We start from the raw sequence: 20884 nt of genomic DNA on the forward strand, positions 1-20884 counted from the left end.
TGTTATTACTGCTCTAGCAACACAAGGAAATGGCTTCTCTGATGAATAGGTATCAAAGTATAAAATTCATCACTCCAATAACCTTACAAAGTGGACAAGTTAGGAAGAAAATAAGGTAAAGTTTGAGTTTCATTTTAAAAATTTACGGGATATATACAAAGCGGATGCATGATTGTTAGTGAGTGATTTGTGTCAGTATGATAACTGTCTGATGATGATTCTAGTGGACTGATGGTGGTTCTAATGATGATTCTAATGAAGTTGGACCTTGATCACGATCTTAGTCAAAACCCGATAACAGCAAGGTGCATCAGGTTTGTCCCAGTAACATACAATGGTCACAAGACGATGCGAGTTGACATAAGTGTGACTTATCAAGGTATATAAATTTTAGGTACGCTACAAATTAATTGCAGCTGAGTGTTTTCATTTTGAATGGTATACTGTCTCATGCTTTGCAGAAGTACCAGTAGTGTCAGCAATCCCTCAACAAAGGTCAATCCAATTAAGCTGGACAATCAAACAGTGCAATCTAACAGGCCCCATTACTGGGTTCGTCATTAAAAATGGAAGTAAAGATCTTCACGTAAGCGGCAGTGATAGGCAGTACGCTTTACTGGGCCTGGAGCCACACACAGAATATGACGTAAGGTTGCTAGCAAAAACACAACGTGTAAATGGATCATGGAGCGAGACAACAAAGATTAAGACAAAGGAGGATGGTAAAATATTGTCTTGAAGTGAGGTTGCCTAACCCAAAAATACAGCATTATTTGAAAATTCTATACTTTTCTGTTTTAAGCCCCCTCTGCTCCAATGAATGTCACTGGTGCCTTAATACCTGCCCAAGGCTCCTTTGGACCACGTGCTGTTATCACGTGGGAAAGACCACGTGATCTGAATGGCATCATCAGGAAGTACACCATCGTATACTACTATAACCAGGCTACATCCAATAGCAATACAGTCACTATCAGTGGATCAGCTGATCTCACCTACAGCATCAATGTTACAAAGAATGGAATACTATCATACAAAATAAGTGAGACTACAGTCAAGGAAGGACCTTATGCAGCTGGGAAAGACATTGAGTATGGTAAAAACATTTGTGTAAATCCTCTGATAGGTATTAAGTTTAATTCATTCAATTTAACCTTGATCAGTTAGCGCCATTATTCAGACGAGCAAAATGTTATATGTTGACATCTCATGATAATAGACAAGACGATTCGATCTTTTTTGAGTTAATTTTATGGATCGGGGAATGAAATTAAGTCTCATTTTAAGAAGGTGCACGTCAAAGGGGAAAAAAACCCTTATTAAAGTGTAGCCCTATACATTACGATACTAAAACATAGAAACAAAGAAAGGTTAAATGGGAAATGGGAAATGGTGTATGCAACTAGGCTACGATCAGTACCTTATTTTGTTCTTATGAATGTCTTATGTTTACTGGTTGCACTAGGGTGTCCAGAGCAATCTCTTGTTGGAAAGGAGAAAAATCTGAAACTATCAGACAGCAGTTACACAGCCTCATCATATTTTAAAAGGTCAGACTTCAAAGATGATGTTCGATACAAACCTCATAATGCCAAGCTGAATGGTAGGTATGGATGGGCAGCAAGTGATAATAAGAACGCTGATGATTACCTACAGATTGACCTCGGTACTCCACGTGTAGTTACTGCTGTAGCAACACAAGGGAATGGTATCGCTAATGAATGGGTGACAAAATACAAGCTTTATTTAGCACCAAATAACATAACGCGGTGGTATACTTATAAAGGTGAATTTGGAAATTTCAAGGTGGGAGCCCTTTGTTTATTTATTTATACTTCGTTGGTTAATTAGAATCTTCCACAACCAACAATAACAGATCCACGTTGCTTTAATCCACACGTGACTGGAGGTGTAAAGCAAATGGGTTCTCACATCTGCATTGATATATAAATATAATCAAAACTAATTAATGAGCCGAATGGTGCTTCGCCAAAATAGGGAAACAACTAATTCATTATTATGTATTTTGTCACCGCGTAAGATATTTTATTGTCAAACATCCAGATTGAAATCAGGACGAAGCGGCCACACAGCGCAATCAACTAACTTGTTATTCCCTACACCGTTGTTGACTTGCACGCCTCCAGGATGCTCAGGAGCTGCTAGCTATACTAACTGCCTTAAGGCTATTCTGGTCAATATTAAATCTAGCCCGCGAAGGTATTGTTTTCGGAATCCCGGATAGGCAAACAATTTTACTATTAACTGTAAGGTTTCTAGGTCGTGACTGTATAAAGAAGGATTTGCGTCGTCTATTATTATATTTTTTAGCTCTTCAATAGAAACACCGACTCTAACAGTGTAGTACGTCATGATCTTACAAACCCTCAGCTGGCCAGGTACATTAGATTTGTACCAGTGGAATATCATAATTGGAAAACAATGAGGGTCAACGTTTACGTTAATAACCAAGGTGTGTTGTTATAACGAAATATTTACTTATTTGGCTATAAACTAAAATGACTCAAAAACTCAAAAGAAAACATACAATTAAAAAGAACGAATTGTTGCCCCTATATATTATTGTTTACACCGTTCACCTACGTCGTTTTCGAAGCTCTTCCAAACATTGGTGAGGCGAAATTTTTGAAAATCAAATATTCCAATGTCCTCAAATTCCCAATTCTTCCTTCCTTTCATTCCACAACACCTAGGCAAACATTTTCAGATATTCTCTTTGTGGAATTATGATTTTTCGCTCGTCCAACTATTAGACGTCACAACTTTCGAAATCTACCTTCTTTGCAAAAATTTCTCAAAATTCGCGAAAAGCTTTACATAGAAATGCGCATCATTATCACATGATGGCAATACATCTAGCAGGAATAACAAGATCTATGGAACTGGATTCCCAAACTTCGACTACGAAACCACCATTTTGCCTGGCAGAGAAAATGGCGTTTTGCTTAGCATTTCCTTGTTTCCGGCGCGCAGTGCATTATAGTTGACTAGGATTCTTTAAATGTTCCTAATAAAAACAAATTATATTATCTCTTATGCCGGAAATAATTAAGCACAATTTTTTCAACCAGAACCACCTCGCATGGGATTCGTTCCTAACAAACGTTCAATAACATTAACGTGGACCTATAAAAAATGCAGTCCTACTGACCATATCACTGGATACCTAGTGAAAGTAGGAAACAGAACCCATAAAGTCATTGGCGATGACCTCAGTTATAATGTGACCGACTTAAAGCCATACACTGAATACAATGTCTCAATAAAGGCCATCAAGCAAGTAGGGTATGGAGTATGGAGCAACGTCACAACAATCAGAACTGCTATTGCAGGTGCGAAATATAATATGATTTTCCATTAGTGAAGATACCATGCCCAGTTCAAACAGGTTTACATAGTACTTTTCAATTGATAATTGGAATGCATTAGAAAGAGAAATATTTGTTATTGTGAAAGAAATTTGAATTTAAGAATAGTTTAAAATGGCCGCTACTAATTGAATAATATTTTATTTAGAACCAGATGCGATTCCTTTCTTGAATACCACTGAAGCAACTTCATCTCTTACAGTTTTACTTAAATGGAAGGTAAATAATTGAGCTGTGTGTTCCTTTTTTTCTTTTTAATTTTAATTAATAGTTACCATATTTATGTTTAGCATATTTACCATATTTATTGCATGTAATAAATGTTTTAAGTATTTCCTAAAATCTATTGAAGCTTGAGAGGCAAGAATTGGTTAACGGACCGATAAAGGGATACAGGATAACTTATGCACCACGAGGAGGAAAGACCAATATAATTGACGTAGGGGATGTCACAAACTTTACCCTGACGTCACTACTCAAGTATACAACTTACGTCATCACTATAGCAGTCAGAAACACAAAGTACATTGGTTCACCAAGTACAGAGCGAAGAGTGAGAACAATGGAGGACGGTGAGATTACTCGAAATTTTAACTTCTTTCTTTCTTTCTTTCTATTCATTTTCATTTTCTTTTTTTTTTTCTTTCTTTCTTTTTTTTTTCCAATTCACAATCTTTGGGATATAGCATATTCTTGAATATCTCCCTTTTTAAATTTAAATAGCCCCCTCAGCTCCAGCTAATGTCATGGCCACTTTGATACCTTCAAAAGATTCAACTACATCACGTGTCTTAATCACATGGAATAGACCACGTGACCCGAATGGCATAATCAGGAAGTACACCATTGTATATTACTACAACAAGGATACTTCAAACAAAACCATCGTGAACGTAAACGGTGCAAATGATCTCTGTATCATTAATACGGCAAGGAGGGGCATGCTGTCATACAATGTTAGGGCGACTACAATCAAGGAAGGACCTCATGCAGTTGGAGAAATCCTACTCGAATATCGGCGTAAGATATTTATATTTTCAATGTGTTTAGAGCTGCAGCTGCTTGTGTGTTTGTTTGTTTTTTTGTTTGTTTTTTTCATTCCCAAGCTAGTAGCTCAATAGGACTCTTGCATTATGGTGTCATTTTACCACTACCAGAATTCGGCCTTGAATACTTTCCTTTGTTCAATTAATTAGCAGCGATTGTCTTACCATTCTCACGAGGAAATACAAATTTGAACAAAAAAAGAAAATTTGCACATCCTTTTGGTTGTGATAGTAAAATGACACCATAATGGAAACGGCCTGATTGTAGCACTGTAAGTGAATGTACATGTGGTTTTTAAACCCCAATATTTACGATATACATTGTTTCCTCACTGGGTTTGCAGTCGTATACAAATTGAAGTAGATCCATTTTATTTTGTAAATCAGACTACAAAGTCTGGCATTGAGCATACCAAAAAGAATTATAGTCCCAATACGAGACAAAATCACTATCAAAAAGTCATTAAGTCATCCCAAGAATAACAAATATAATATATACTACGTAATATATGACAAGTATATACTATGAAAGGTATAAGTATATGCTGTGATATACTTGCCATACATTTCAGCATAGTATATACTTGTTATACATTTCATAGCATATGACAGGGCAGAAAAACGGGTTTTAACCTTTCGCCATAAGGACAGCTTTAAGTATTTAAGCTCAATATTTTGTAAACACTTTCAAATGTATATACTTGTCATACCTTTCACAGTATATACATGTCATAAATTTCATTGATGCTTGCCAAACATTTTATAGGAAAATTCATTGGCTGACAATATACTATTTTAAAACAGATTAGACTAGCTTAGTCTTAGGAAAGGTTGACAGAAGAATTGGAGCCAGGTAGCACCGCTTGGAACGAGCTGCATAATTGGATTAAAAAACTAGCACTCAGCCTAACCTTACAAAAGTGGTACTGTACTTAGGGACCGGGCTTAGGGAGCAATGAAAATCCAGCTTTCGTTCGCTACTGCATTATCGAAGCATTGAAACAAACCTTTTCTGATCTTGAAAAAGTGGAGTTCTCTCAGGTTCAGGTTTAGCTCAAAGTTTTGTAGGAAACCTGCAAGAGAAAATAAAGCCCTTCGTTTAAGACTGAGAGTCATTGAGGTAAGTGTCGAAGTGTCTTTCTGAATAATAATTGATCACATCAACCAATCTTTTATGGTTATAATTTCAAAAATTGACTAATTTGTTATTGGTTGATAAAATGACCAATAACAAGATGGTCGTTATTACCAAATTTTATTTTGGTAAAAACAAACTACATTTGGTTGATAAAATGACCAATATCAAGATGGTCGTTATTACCAGATTCATTTTTGTTTTTGTTGGTTGATGAAATGACCAATATAAGGATGGTTGCTATTAACAGATTCATTTTGGTTGATAAAATAACCAATAAGGCTATTAATACTGCAACCAAACAAAATGGACGCTCTAACCAACTGAGCTACTAGACCTCTTGTTGGTGAGGACGGACGGCTGTTCGATATCCTCTCGAAGTGGAATTTGATTGTGACAGCTCAGATGCTTATGCGTCTGACTATCAAACAGAATGTCAAGTGTTCGAATTTCTTTCCGAGAAAAATTTGCTTGAAGAAAAATAATTCACATCTTTAATAACTATCCAAGCAAAAGAATAATAATGAAAACATCACATGGTAAATATACTCTCATATATACTGTATTCAGCTGTCAAAGTTAAAAAGAGATAACGAAGAATTTTTTTGGAATTTTTTTACAAAATGTTGAAATTGCATGTTCGCTCTCGTTATTGTTTTCTATCAATTTTAAAATCGTAGCTTGATCTTAGCAATGAAATTTTAACCATAATGCAATTAGTTTAATTGACAATACCCAAATGGATAAGTCAGAATACATTTTGATTGTGTTCTTTTTCTCATGCCAGACCTGTTCAGAAACAGTGCTTTCTTTACTAGAGACCCCTTTGCTTCATTAATTAATTGCTTCTTGTATAGTATTAATGTTTCTAAGTAAAAGTGAAAGGAAAGCTGCTATCGATTTTTTAATGTTTTAAAACTTGCAGGTCGCCAAAGCGACAAACGATAGCCTGGTCTACATGTTTTCTACCAGCGTTTTGCTTTCGGTAAGAGTGCTACTATTCTAAGGCCCCGTCCACACTATGCCGGATGAATTTGAATCCGAAATTTTCACACCGAAACCGAAAAAAAAGTTTTCCGTCCACACATGAAAACGAATAAAATGTTTTGCGTCCACACTTTACGCTTCATTGCACATCTGAGCACGTGCATCGAAGCTGAAATTGAGCCCGCAGAGAATTTTCAGCCTTCCCGCCATGTTCCCATGACAATCATGACGTCATCGTATCCGAAAAAATTCGGATACAAAATGTTCTCCGTCCACACTAATACGGTTAGCCGGCGTTTTCAAATTGTTCCACTCTGGAGACCGTATTCGAAAAAAAAACCGTTTTCGGTGAAGAATTGTTCCGGATTCGCCCGGACTAGTGTGCACGGTAGGCCTAACCGAATAAATAAAAATTCGGATTCAAATTTATCAGGCATAGTGTGGACGGGGCCTAAGTGCTAAGAATATAATAGCGAGTATTTACATAACAATAGATATCCCATCATGCATTGCTATACATATATTAACGTGAACACTCCCTTTTGTGTCACTTTCATCTACGACGCCGAACAACTGGTTCTGACCTCTCCAGCCCCCTACCCTACATGACGCGTTGTAAAAAGTTTCCCCACACACGCGAGTATACCGCAGTCCACTCCTGTGAACAGCTACCCATTTTCATGCATTTCATGGCGTACAATTGCACTCAAAACTAGTATAGGTCATGACCGCCTTATAGTTGCGTTATGGTTTTACAAGTCCAGAATCGCCTTAGTCCTTGAGCTTGTATAAACGATTTCATCATTTTTCGTCCTCCATTAAATATGCCATGACTATCCGCGCCAACAACAACTTTCAAGATTTCCCGCGAACAATTTTGGTCCCAAGCCTCGCGCGGTTTCCTTCCTTGACTCCAAACCTCAAAACGGGGTTCGCTCGGTTTAAAAAAGTGCGTCTTCAATAGAAACTGGTGACTAAGAGCGTTGTTTCCAAGCCAACGAGGAACCTGGCTACTCAATATAGCGGACGAAGAATGATGAAACGATTGTAAATTTGACGCAAATCTCGAGCGATTCTGGGCTTCTAATCTCAAAACCAGCCTCCACAGTGTCAGTGACTGAACAAATACTTTAAAAATCGCATGTCACATTCAAAGAAGAAAGAAACAAATGCAGGATTCATTCAAGGCAGTGAATGTACATCTAATTTCCGGTGCTACATTTTTCAGAAGCGCATTTACGAAGACATACTATACTATGGCGTTTCTTAATGGCATTGTCGTACTTTCCATTCAAAAGGACGCCATTTTGACACAGTATTCACTCAAAGAAAATCGCTGGATCGACCAAGAGCTAAGAGGCAAGATTAAAGCACACTAAACTATCGTTGTATTACTCTTATTTTCCGTTGCTACATTTTTTCTTGACGCTTACCCGTGATTGCGATCGAGAGTGGAAAGTACGAATTCTTCCCTATTCTTTGTATTTCCTTGAGGTTAATGAGCATGAAATGTGACAGCCGTTCCGTGATATAGTATGTAAATGAGCAAAATCACCGGAAATGACCCGAAATTGTACGCGATGTCCATATCTTATAAATATGCATAATCGCGTGTATTGTTAGCATGGTAATATACTACTAACTAGACACTCTAAGAGTGTGTAGTCGGGCGGCATGTGGGAGAATAACTAGTATATGTATTGTGGATGATAGCATCCATGGATAGAAATTTATTTGGCAGTCAAAACTGATGATCGATTGAATGTAGGTGTATTCTGTATTCTGTAAATGATTGGGGGAAAATATGTGCTCATAAAATTACAAAAAAATCCCCTAAGGTACCATTCATCACAGTAATTTTCTATAGAATCTATCATAGTCTTTGTTGTTATTATGAACTGGTGTACAAACAAAGCCACGTATATGTACAAAACAGCTATTAACACGCTTGTTATGATGCTCATTTGAACAAATCACATACTATTCAACATTATAAACGAAAACAAAATAATACATAGCAAACTTATCGCTAGTAGAGTGCAAACAATTAATCCGTGAAACACTAATTACTAAATAGTACAAAATAGTGCTAATTAAACAATAGAAAACAATAGAATTTGCATAAAATTGCAATATTTAGCATTACTAAAGTTTCACGGTTATATTGTCTGCACTCTATAAGTGCAAGGCTTCTTCGCTGTTTATCTAATAAGTTGAAGAATTCCAATATGGCGCCCATATCGTTGTTGGCGGTGGAGATATTTTCTCTGTCTCTCTGATCTTCAGAGTAGCCAGCAAAGCCCCTGATTACTAAAGAGTTACTATTTGTTTTTTCCCCAAAGTCCCTCTGAATAACCTCTGATAATTTCGGTAGATTTGAGTTCATTTAAATTTCGTTTAAGTACATAGTTTTGCTTTTGAGTTCGCTGAACGACCCGTTTCGAAACTGACGCTCGACAACTTTTAGTGTGGGTTTACCGCGAACGGCGTGTGCCTGTTTATGTACTAGGAGCACCACAGAAGGAAAGGTACTCGCCATAAGTGTCAAATTCTAGGAAACCAGTGGTCGCTAATGGAAGGTAAATTGAAACGAAGAAAGCATGATATTGTTTCCTAAACCCTGTGGCGTGTCTCTTAGGTTTATGATGTCATTTAATCACGTGGTTGCCTCGTTTTCATGCCACATTCGCGACGTGAAGATAGAAAAGGTAAACCTAGAGTCGGCCTACCAAAGATAGCCCGACTAATAACGCAGCTAAGACACTTGACAGATACATGCGTTGAGCTACTGATGTAGTAGCTCGACAGATCACTTCCTCGGGGCATGTATCAACACAAACCTTTCTTGAAATAGCGGAGGTCTTGGCTTGTTACTTTGTCTCAAAGCTTTGTGGGAAAACTGCAAAAGAAGATAAAGTCGTCATATACTGATAATAAAGTCGTTTGTTTCAGAGTAATCAGTATAGAGGTAAGTGTTGAAGTGCCTTTCTAAAGTGTATGGTCGTATCAACCGATCTTTTACTCGTGGTAACATGCTCATCCAAACCTGATCTAACAAAGGAAATTCCACGATAATGTGCAGTCACTCTTATAGTTGAAATATTTTACAAAAGAGTTCTAGGTACGTCTTTTCCGTTTTGATTTACCTTTACTCAACCGCTCTAAAGCTAATGTATGTGATTATTGGACTTTTAAAAAGTCGGGATGCATTTTGATTTTGTTCTCATTCTCATTCTCATTCTCATGCCAGACCTGACCAGATACAATGTTTCCTTTAACTAAGACCCCTTTGCTTTTTGTTTAGTATTAAGAGAGCATGTCAGTAAAAATCGAACAAGAAGCGGCCACGGTTGAAAAATCGATTTTGCTCAAATTTTGTCCAGATATACTTTATTATATCACAAAATGCACTGCATAGTTTTTTAAGGAAAAAATATTTTTATTTTTGAGAAAATGCCGTTTTAAAAAGTCCTCCCGAAATCGCCATTTTAGCGGCCAAAATTTGCGTTGAGTTTACCGAGCGAGTTCAGTACAAAAATCGATTCTAATCAACTTAAAACCCCTAAAACCGTGTTCTATGCTATCTAAATATATCCGGTTACTTGAGTTACTTTTTGTGACATAAATAATCTTAGTTTTAAGACTCGTGATTCTAGGTGATTGACGATATCCCCCAAACAAAATCGATTTTCACCATGCGATAAAGCTCCAAATCCAACAAGCTTCCGAGGGTTACTTCTTTAAGAAACAAGCTTTCAATTGATGTAAACATTTCTTTGGGCAAACAAATATTTGTTACGCGACGGGTCATTCAAATCTTCAATTTTTGACCTTTCGAAGTCATACGCCATAACTTCCCATCACTCACAAAATCAAAATATCTCGCCTGGCTAATCTCTTATTCTTACATACTATTTTACCCTTACAGGCCAAAAAATACACTTGTTATAGCATTTCTTACCTTTTTAAGGCGAAAATGTGGTCTATTAACCTCGGTATTATTTCGTTATAATGGTATCACAAGTCTTGACCATTATCTGTCAGTTGATAACTTCCGTTTACTATCCAATATGTCAAACGGTCCAGCGCTTACTAAACGGCGTTTAAAACCCTTGTCGAACAGTCAAGATTGTTTTCCTTTTCATCTAAAGTTCTACGATATCATAATATATCAATACGATTTCAAAATTTATGGTACAGCTGAATTTCCGTATCGAATTTAGAGTACGTAAACAAATGGCCTGGATTATATGCTAATCAGGTAGACTACGACTTTCTAGGGTAGGGACGTTATGTCCCATTTGCCTTTCTCTGACTTCCCAACACGAGGAAAAAGAAATTAAATAATATACAAACAGTAGATAAACAACGACAAAAAGATCGATTAATGATGTGACATGCATTTACAATTGAGTTGGGTATTACATATCGCGATCGAAAGATAAACAAAGATGAAATCAGTTTTAGATAATCTACGAACTCAAACATTTCAACAGCTTGTGAAATTGCTTTTTACTGCCATCAGTGAAGAACATAAAAGGTACCGCCTGACTTTTTTTGATTGAAGGCAGCAGGGGAAAAAAAACAAGTTCCAGATTGTGTTCATTGACTATCGAAAACCGCAGTTATTAATTAGCGATGGTTTAGTGCAGATGTTGTAAAGAAAATGGAAGCTGCGTGTTGTTCGTTTAGGTCTATCGTCGGTACTTCTTGTGGTTTTGATGCCAAAGATCGAAAGCGCCAAACCCAAATTGTACCATTGCTGTCCTGTACAAAAGATATCGCAAGGCACTTGTCCACCCTGAGATTTTCAGGTCCTGAAAATGAGATAGATCTGATATTGTCTAGAGTAGCATTGTATGATAAGTCGAAGGAGAGCATCAAATCGATGACCATCTGCCCTTATCATCGCGCGACGCTTGGGATAAGCTGGACCAGAGGAGGAGGTACAAGATGTAGAGTTCCGCAGGAGATTTCAGACCATGGAAAGGGTAAAGCAACCTGGCCTAAAGGTGATCGAGGTTTAGGCAAGCAAGAATCATCTATTATATTATGCAATACTGGCGTGTTTGTCGCTCCTGGATCAGGTAAGTTTTTTTCAAAGAACATATATAACTAGTGACTGTTTATAAGTTACTCAGTACTGTCTCTTTACGTTAATATATACATCGATATTACTTCAGGCATTTGCAAGAAATGCCGATATCTGATTAAAACAATGGAAAGTAAAGATTCCTCAAAGTCAGATGTCATAGCTGTGGGTGAACAGATGAAAGAGTTGACCTTGGTAAGACAATTTGTCATGCGATTATCATTTACACGTACATACTGTCAGGTAAAGAAGTGAGGCCATTTGAAGGTGCTTGAAGTAATTATTTACAAGTGCGGTATTTTACGGATCAGTCGTCATTCTTCATATTAGTTTATCAGTATCAAGACTACACGCTTAAGATATATTTCATATGCAGGTACTTACGCTTTAGCTATTTAGAATTTTTCTTATTCATCTTATGAAACTGATGCCATGGCACAGGAAGCCCACCCAAACGACAAGAAAAGCTACACAAATTTTAAAAAATCAATCCCCTCCTACTCACACAAACTTTAACATTTAGAACATTTACTTTACAGGAAGACGATGAGGTAACCTTTAAAGCCAGCGCACAATGTCCAGCTTTTCAGAGCCCACCAAATACTACTATACCTGAAACACCATGCACAGCCTATGAACGCTCGCTATTAACAGAAACGGAGGACAAAGACAACTCAGAGCCAATGTCAAGAGAACTGCTAAATTCATTTTTAGCCGCAAGGGACATAAGTCCTATTAGAAACCAGCTGACTACACCATGGGATGAAGCTTCGCAAAGAACTAAGCGACGCTATTCGCGTAAAGCAAAGCAGGTTGTCTTTGCAGCTTTAGAAGAAATTGCGCCTGAAAGCTCAGAAACGTTGTTCAGTGTATTACAGTCATCTGGGCAAAAGGATGAGAACGTTGATAAATCACTGATGGAGGCTCTTGTTGAATGTTTCAATAACGCAAGTCATTGGAGCACAAGAAGGCAGATCTTGTCGATAATGGCAGATAAGATGCCCTATTCAGCGTTGAAAAACTGGATTCCCGGTCTCTCCAGATAAAGGTTTAATGCGGCCCGCCACCACGCATTGCTTCATGGAAGAGGTACTCCCGTAACCATTACAAAGAGCCCCTGTATTTATGTGTCAACTGAGAAACTTGACCACTTTTTGACTTTTATCACAAGTGGTCAAGTGATCCAGGATTTTCCGTTTGGAGAAAAGACATTGAAGTTATCTAGCAATACAAAGATCACAGTCCCAAATGTTGTAAGGACATTAATACTTGAACAGGTGGTGCAGCAATACACTACCTATTGTCAAGAAACCTGTTTTGAACCAATGAGCCGTAGCAGTTTATGTAGAGTGTTGAGTGTATGTAGTGCTTCCGTAAGGAAGTCACAACAAGGACTTGACTATTTTTCTGCCGATGGTGCTCAAGCCTTTGATGAAATGGAGGAAGTAGTCCAAAAGCTTGGAGATGAGTACGGAAAAGGTCATTCCTGGGCAAAGAATCAAATCAATAAATTGAAAATTGCAAAGCGCTATTTGAAAAGTGATTACAAGGTATGTAAATCATAGGCGGGTCCAGGATTTTGGTTGACGTTAAAATGATAACATCAAATCTTTGATATTTGCAGGTTCATGTGTCAAAAAGCTCACGAGTCCCCGACCACTGTAGAGCGCACGCTCTCAGTCATGAAAGTGATTCGGATTTCACCACTAAATGTGACCATCACCACGACCTAAAATGTGACCGGTGTGAGCTGATTCCATCTGTGTTTGATGAAGTTCATTCGGCTTTGGAGGATCTGGCCATTGACAATGAAGAGAAGAAAGAGATGATGTATGTCATCACCCAATCGAAGAAAAATATCCAAGCCTGGAAAGCCCACCTGCTGCGTGCTATCAATCAAGATGAAGCCCGATTGAACGTTCTGCAGAGTCTGGGTCCAACCTCAGTACTTGTAGTATTAGACTGGGCTATGAAGTTTCTCCCAAGGAAATACCGTGAAAGCCAATCTGATTGGTATGGAAAGAAAGGTATTTCTTGGCACATTGCAGTACAACAAAAAGAGAAGGTCAGTTGGAAATGTTGACATTCGTACATGTTTTCAAAAGCTGTACCCAGGACAGCTATTCAGTAATGGCTATCATTGATGATGTTGTGGGGCAACTGAAAACTGAAAGGCCTGAGCTCGAGGAAGTATTTCTAAGGCAGGACAATGCCGGCTGTTACCACAGCGCATTTAACTTACTGTCCATGAAAGAAATAGTCAAAAAACACAAAGTTAAATTAAGGGTCGATTTTTTAGACCCTCAGGGCGGTAAAGGGTCATGTGACCGAAAAGCTGCCACCATAAAGAACCACATCAAGGCATACTTGAACTCTGGAAAAGATGTCGAAACTGCAGAACAGATGAAAATAGCCATCGAATCATTGAGTGGTGTCAATGGAGTAAGAGCTATGCTATGCGACCCGCCTTCAGTCCCAAATTTAGTGCCTTTGAAATGGGATGGAGTTAGCTTCATTAACAACATCTCCTACAATAAGAATGGCATGAAAGTATGGAGAGAGTATGGCATTGGCGAGGGTAAGACCTTGAAATGGAGTGCATTTAGCCTGCCAAAAAGTATTCTTTTGCCAAAACTAAACGTCATTTACAGAGGTAACTGCAAGAAAGAGACCAGCAGCGAAATCTAAAAGTATCGAGACCCAGCCTACGCATACGGATGCTGAAAGCTCCAGCTCAGAAGATGAAGAGCAAACGACAAAGCTGTTTCCATGTCCCGACGAAGGCTGCATTAAATCGTTCCAGCGTTTTTCATCTCTTCAACGCCATCTTGACGTCGGTAAGCATAAATATGTACTGGAACGCGAAACACTTCTAGACAAGGCGATGCTGTCATACGCCGTAAAACTTGACCAAGGAAATGCGTCATTGGAGAACCAGCCACTTGAAGAACCAAGTACCTCCCGCACATTGCCATATGGCGATGCTCTATCAAAAGGCTGGGCATTGAAGTCATCCACTGTCCAAAGGAAACGCTTGAACAAAGCTCAAAAAGACTATCTTACCAAGATGTTCGATCTTGGAGAGCAGACAGGGCACAAAGTGGATGCTAATACCGTATCTAATTCTATGAGAAAGGCAAGAAACCTTGATGGTTCTTTTATGTTTAATTCAAATGAGTACCTCACACCAAAGCAGATAAAAAGTTTTTTCTCACGTCTTGCTAAGAAAAGAAGGGAGATTAAAGTGGATGACGTGGACTTAGAAGACGAGATGGAGGAAGATGAGGAGGCAAGGCTCGACGAGGAAGAGTTTGAAGATCTTGCACACAACATAATTAAGGAAATCGGACTCGGTCATCCCATCATGTTTGAAGCTCACAATCTATGCGGACTAGCTACAAGCTCGAAGCTTTCAAAGTTCTCCATAGCAATGCTTCAAGAAATATGCACTTTTTATGAGCAGGATACCTCTTCAATCAAGGGAACAAGAAAACGGCAATATGTTGATTTGCTTATGGAGTTAATTGGCAATTGCAGCTGTAAAAGGTAATTATTTATTCAACCTGTCTTATTGTTTGTTTATGATGATAATAATAATAATAATCATCATCATCATTCCATAGCTAAACCTCCCCCCCCCCCCCCCCTTCCCAATTCCTTCGCCGCCGCCAATTGGGCTTCCTGTGTACACAGTTTCTGTAACTAATTCAAATTATATTATTTTGCAGATCATGAACTATGACTTTGACAATATAAGCCGAACACCCAACTCGTTCTTAGAAAAGCATATTAACAACATCGACCGATGTAACAGTCAATCAGAGGCTTTAAATAACTTTTAGTAAGCGCTGGGATGTCAGAGAAAGGCAAATGGGACATACCGTCCCTACCCTAGAAAGTCGTAGTCTACCTGATTAGCATATAATCCAGGCCATTTGTTTACGTACTCTAAATTCGATACGGAAATTCAGCTGTACCATAAATTTTGAAATCGTATTGATATATTATGATATCGTAGAACTTTAGATGAAAAGGAAAACAATCTTGACTGTTCGACAAGGGTTTTAAACGCCGTTTAGTAAGCGCTGGACCGTTTGACATATTGGATAGTAAACGGAAGTTATCAACTGACAGATAATGGTCAAGACTTGTGATACCATTATAACGAAATAATACCGAGGTTAATAGACCACATTTTCGCCTTAAAAAGGTAAGAAATGCTATAACAAGTGTATTTTTTGGCCTGTAAGGGTAAAATAGTATGTAAGAATAAGAGATTAGCCAGGCGAGATATTTTGATTTTGTGAGTGATGGGAAGTTATGGCGTATGACTTCGAAAGGTCAAAAATTGAAGATTTGAATGACCCGTCGCGTAACAAATATTTGTTTGCCCAAAGAAATGTTTACATCAATTGAAAGCTTGTTTCTTAAAGAAGTAACCCACGGAAGCTTGTTGGATTTGGAGCTTTATCGCATGGTGAAAATCTCACATTTTATTTAGAACTGTCTCATGACTGAGCTGTTTCGATTTTTCTTCGTAGCCTATGCTCCTGTCATTGCAGTAACTCTCTGATTTTAAAATGGATGGACGAATGGTTTTCTGGTTAATGGTATGCTCTTTTGCCATATTCATAAAGGTATCTAAGGAGCAATGGGAGAAATACCCAGGTAAATTAGAAGTGTTACTTATTAAAATTAGTTTGCCTATCACTAATAAAAAGGTGTTCACATATGCTTTGGACACTTAGTGCCCGAAAATAAGGTTCCAAATTTTTACTCGCGCACAGGACCCACCCCTGAATTTTGGCATTTTTTCTCCGCTTCAATATTAGAATGTGTAACATTCGATTGAAAACTCGGTGTCGTAAGGGAGTCAAATTGCATTCTCTTTCTAGGGTTTTCTTCGTCCTTGGGTTTCTGTGAAGTTTTCCTACCTCCACAAATTTAAGATCAGCTTCTAAATCCAGATTACATTTTAGTCGACTGATGGCTTGTCTGTAGAAATGCCACTGCGAAAACACTAATATTCAACCGCTTTTAATTTTGTTTGGTATTCGAAATTTGAAAATTCATTCCTCCTAAAACAACTACTAGTAGTCACGAATTTTGAATCATTTCCAGCTATATTCTTATCGAGTAATATTCGCCCCTGCTGACTGAAGTGTGATGGGATGCAAACCCTTATTACATAGCTCATTTCTGTATTCTTTGTTATGATTATCCAATGCATTCAAAAATGGAGGACAATGTATACGCGATGCATTTTCTTTTGTACAATACTAATTAGACTCGGCTATTTGATCGCAAAATGTAAATTTAATATAATAAAACGTAAGTTGATCTGGAAGACTTCTAAATCATACTATATATATATTATTATATATATAGATATAAATTGTATAAAAAGTAGTCGTACTGCCAACAACCAAGCCACTAGCGAGTAGGAAAAGATAAGGAAAAGATACACAACGCTGATGCCAATAAGAAGAATTAAGTGAAAGACATCCACGAACTACTTGCTGCAACTTGCTGGTCAAATGGATTTTATTCTTGTAGACGTTTCGGCGTAATCGGCCTTCTTCAGTACAAAACTATGCTATTTACAATAATAGGAGCAGAACTGTTTGTATTCGCAGTTCTGCTCCTAGTTGTAAATAGCACGTACCATAATTTTTGATATGCTTTTGATATACTTGTATATATATTGGAGGCGGCCATAGTTTATACAGTGATATGCAGAAATTCTGATCCTTTCGTACATACAAACAAGCATATCAAAATTATCATATATATATTATAATGTAGTTTTGCCTTAACTAGGGTGTTTGGGAAAATCACTTGTTGGAAAGGAGAGGAATCTAAATATACCTGACAGCAGTTACACAGCCTCATCATGGTTTGATTATCGCTATGAACCTCATAAAGCCAAGCTGTACGGTAAATATGGATGGTCACCAAAAGATAATAATAATCCTGATGATTACCTACAGATTGACCTTGGTGCTACACGTGTTATTACTGCTGTAGCAACACAAGGAAATGGTGGTGATAAAGATAACGAAGATCATAAGGAAGTAAAAAATGAGTGGGTGATAAGTTACAAGATGAACTACTCAGATGACTCGTCAAACTGGATCAGTTATGAAGACGACAACGGTGCACACAAGGTAATAACAAGTTACTAGAAGAGAACCCTGATTTTAGGAATACTGTTTATTATTCAAGTACATGTCATGATGTTAAGCAATGACTGGATAATAATCATAAGTTACAAATTCAATTTTACAATAACAAATCAAGTTGGATAAGATATGAAGATGAGGTATGATCATTGTTAACATGATGTAGGAGTCTGAAAGCTGCTTTAAGCTGAGTCTGCACAGGACAGTGGCCAGGTTATTCCGTACCATTTAACTAAAAAGAAAAAAGAAAAAGAAAAGAGAAGAAAGAAAGAACCCGCATCAGCATAATACAGATTGTTTGATGATCTTAATCTCTTTTTAGGTCGACGGAAACACCGACACAGACAAGGTGGTACGACATGATTTCAAAACACCCATCACGGCCCGGTACATAAGATTTATACCACTGGATTATAAAACTGCTAAGACAATGCGAATGAATGTTTACGTATCCACTAAAATACAAGGTATGCCTAAAGGAATTGTTCGTTTGATTTGAAGAAGCAACTATATTATAAAGAGAAAGAGTGCTGGTTTTCTTTTTAAATAATGAAACAAATGAACGGAAAACTAGTTAGTGCCCTTGCTTAATTAAACTTTATTCACATGCGGTGTCCGTGGGCATTGAGCCGCCAAGAGCAAGCAAGGCTTCTGCCTATCTATTACTAATCAGGTCGTGATATAATTGACCACAGCTAAACATTTTTTAAGTTTGACTTTCTTTTCATTTCATGATAGTGCCGCCATCTATCACAGTCAAATCTTTTGAAAGGTCAATACGGATAGAATGGACGATAAAGACTTGTTCCGCCACAAACCCTATCACAGCTTTTAAGGTGAAGGTTGGAAGTAATGTGACAACAATAATGCAGAGCAATAAAACTAGAAGCTATATCTGGGCCAATCTAAAGCCATACACTGTATACCATGTATCAGTGGGAGCAGAAACCCAAAATGGATCAACATGGAGTGAGGTGAAAAAGATTAGAACTTTAGTAGCAGGTAGCTCAATAATACACCTTTTTACTTCTTTGTAAATACTGTGGATCATTATGCAAATTATTTTTCTAACCATTGAGTCTAGGTTTGGAAATTTGATGAAACTGTATTATACTTATACTTTACAACCACAACTCCCCAAACGGGGCTATTCCGTGAAGTTCCCTCCACACGCACTACCACTACATTCTATATTTACATTATACAACACTCAACTCACATGTTGCTTTTTACGGAGGGAGGAAACCGGAGATCCTGGAGAAAACCCACGTGGCAAGGGAGAGAACAACACATCAAACAAACTCAAATCACATGTGATCCAATCTGGGCCAGCAGGGCTCGAACCCGGACCACAGTGGTGGAGAGGCGAGCGTTAGACCACTACGTAACCCATACCACCAATGCCACCCATAAATATTAACGACACCCAAAAAATTGTAATAGGTCTACTTGAGCTTGACATAAAGACGCATTGTCTGGGTTCTTATAAGAGGGAACTTTGTCTTCGGAGAAATAATCTTCCCATTTCTTCCACGCATTCCAACATCAAAACTAAATACAGCCAATCAGAGTGTAGCAAAGCCATTGTTTATTCGGTGGTATATCATAATTTCTTCGTATCAGTACGATGTTGAATTTCATGATTGAAATGGTCTAGAAGAATTAAGTAATTTTCAACAGTGTGGCCTAAAATAGTAATTTAATGTTTTCTCGTGACACACCGTGGAATCCCTAACGTCTTTTGTATTTTCTTGGTGAAGAGTGAACGTACTAGTAAACGCTTTAACTGACTCGTATATATACTAGCAAATGCGTGACTCGTGGTATATACTATGTATACCATCCGAATCCATTGTCTTGCGACTAATTATAAAACGCATTTATCATTTATTTGTTTTTCTACCATAGAGCCTGAGATTGCACCAACATACAAAGTTGCGCGTCCAACCTCTTCGAAGACAATACAATTGGAATGGGCGGTAAACGTAATGCAATTATTTTATATAGTGTATTCTACAGAGTACAATTAACGATTTCATTGTTCTCCTCTTGTTTAATCAGAAACGAGTAATTTCATTGAGGATATCATAAACCCCTTAGGGCCGGCTTAGATGGTACGATTTTCGCCTACAACTATCGTATACAACACGTTCGAGTCTGTCGTAGTCGAGTTGTAGGCTTGATTTACACGCTACGACTCGAGTTGTAGCATGGCGCGAGCTTGCTGTATACGATAGCTGTAGGCGAAAATCGTATCGTCTAAACCGGCCTTTACACTGTCAAATTTAAAAATCCATTATTTGCTTGGCTCTCAGCTCTTTCACGCGCAATTTGTTTGAGCAAAAAGCCTAAAACAATATAATAAAAGATCATGTAAAATTGTACATATAAGTGTATAGCCCAGAGTGTTACTCCTTAAAGTTTATACTTGGATTTTTTAAACTCTACTTTCCACTTTTTATTTTATTTGTGTCTTTTTAAAATTTGGATGAAATTGAAGATATCACAACCTGATAAGATCAACGGTCAACTCATGGGATACAACATAACCTACAGACCAGAAGGAGGAAAGAACAAGACAATTGACGTGGGTAATGTTACAACATTTACCCTGACGAAACTGATCAAGTATACAACTTACGTCATCACTATAGCAGTCTATAATGGAAAATACACTGGTCGACCAAATAATGAGCGAAGAGTGAGAACAATGGAGGATGGTGAGATCAAACTACTATCGCTTTATTTTTCGCGACGGCACTTTTAGAAAATAAAATTAGATTATGAACCGTAAAAATTTCCCGAAGTTGGTACGAAATCAATTGTCGTTCAAACACAAATTAGTAATATAGCATAAAGATATTCATACTAAAGGTTTTTTTATAGTAAGTTATACTATAGTTTTTTTTATAGTAAGTAGCTTACAGCATTCAAGACTATGCATTTTCCACTTTCTCTCGTTAAGTCTTGTTCACACGAATTGGTATGAGCATTTCAAATACAAAGGCAAAAACGCAAGCGCAAGCAATATTCGCACGTTAAATGCTTTCAAC

The 20884-nt window shown here is 37.7% G+C and overlaps 3 protein-coding genes across 5 annotated transcripts; all 3 read left to right on the plus strand.

Annotated features, from left to right (window-relative positions):
• Nucleotides 1-228: 228 nt before the first annotated feature.
• On the plus strand, nt 229-2487 carry LOC148906964 (uncharacterized). Its single transcript, XM_089036490.1, has 5 exons — nt 229-379; nt 462-722; nt 803-1096; nt 1466-1806; nt 2332-2487. The coding sequence occupies exons 1-5, from the start codon at nt 232-234 to the stop codon at nt 2485-2487; spliced, it is 1200 nt and encodes a 399-aa protein (XP_088892616.1). The 5' UTR covers nt 229-231.
• A 609-nt stretch (nt 2488-3096) lies between these two features.
• LOC148906965 (cell adhesion molecule DSCAML1-like) lies at nt 3097-4907 on the plus strand. Its single transcript, XM_089036255.1, has 4 exons — nt 3097-3353; nt 3538-3608; nt 3742-3961; nt 4113-4907. Exons 1-4 carry the CDS (start codon nt 3104-3106, stop codon nt 4508-4510), a joined length of 939 nt encoding a protein of 312 aa, XP_088892381.1. The 5' UTR covers nt 3097-3103; the 3' UTR covers nt 4511-4907.
• A 4478-nt stretch (nt 4908-9385) lies between these two features.
• On the plus strand, nt 9386-20679 carry LOC148906966 (uncharacterized). Of its 3 annotated transcripts, none has more exons than XM_089036250.1 (7): nt 9386-9525; nt 16191-16317; nt 17470-17816; nt 18154-18298; nt 18570-18833; nt 19740-19816; nt 20332-20679. In XM_089036250.1, exons 2-7 carry the CDS (start codon nt 16230-16232, stop codon nt 20596-20598), a joined length of 1188 nt encoding a protein of 395 aa, XP_088892376.1. In that variant the 5' UTR covers nt 9386-9525; nt 16191-16229; the 3' UTR covers nt 20599-20679. The 3 variants fall into 3 exon arrangements, with proteins under 3 accessions (XP_088892376.1, XP_088892378.1, XP_088892377.1); XM_089036252.1 differs by having other exon boundaries at nt 19740-19810; XM_089036251.1 differs by lacking the exon at nt 9386-9525 and adding an exon at nt 15614-15859.
• Nucleotides 20680-20884: the final 205 nt, after the last annotated feature.

The sequence above is a fragment of the Actinia tenebrosa genome, unplaced genomic scaffold (assembly GCF_029948245.1).
Source record: "Actinia tenebrosa isolate PJP-AT-01 unplaced genomic scaffold, QUT_ActTen_1.0 PGA_scaffold4__44_contigs__length_22323623, whole genome shotgun sequence".
NCBI lineage: Eukaryota > Metazoa > Cnidaria > Anthozoa > Actiniaria > Actiniidae > Actinia > Actinia tenebrosa.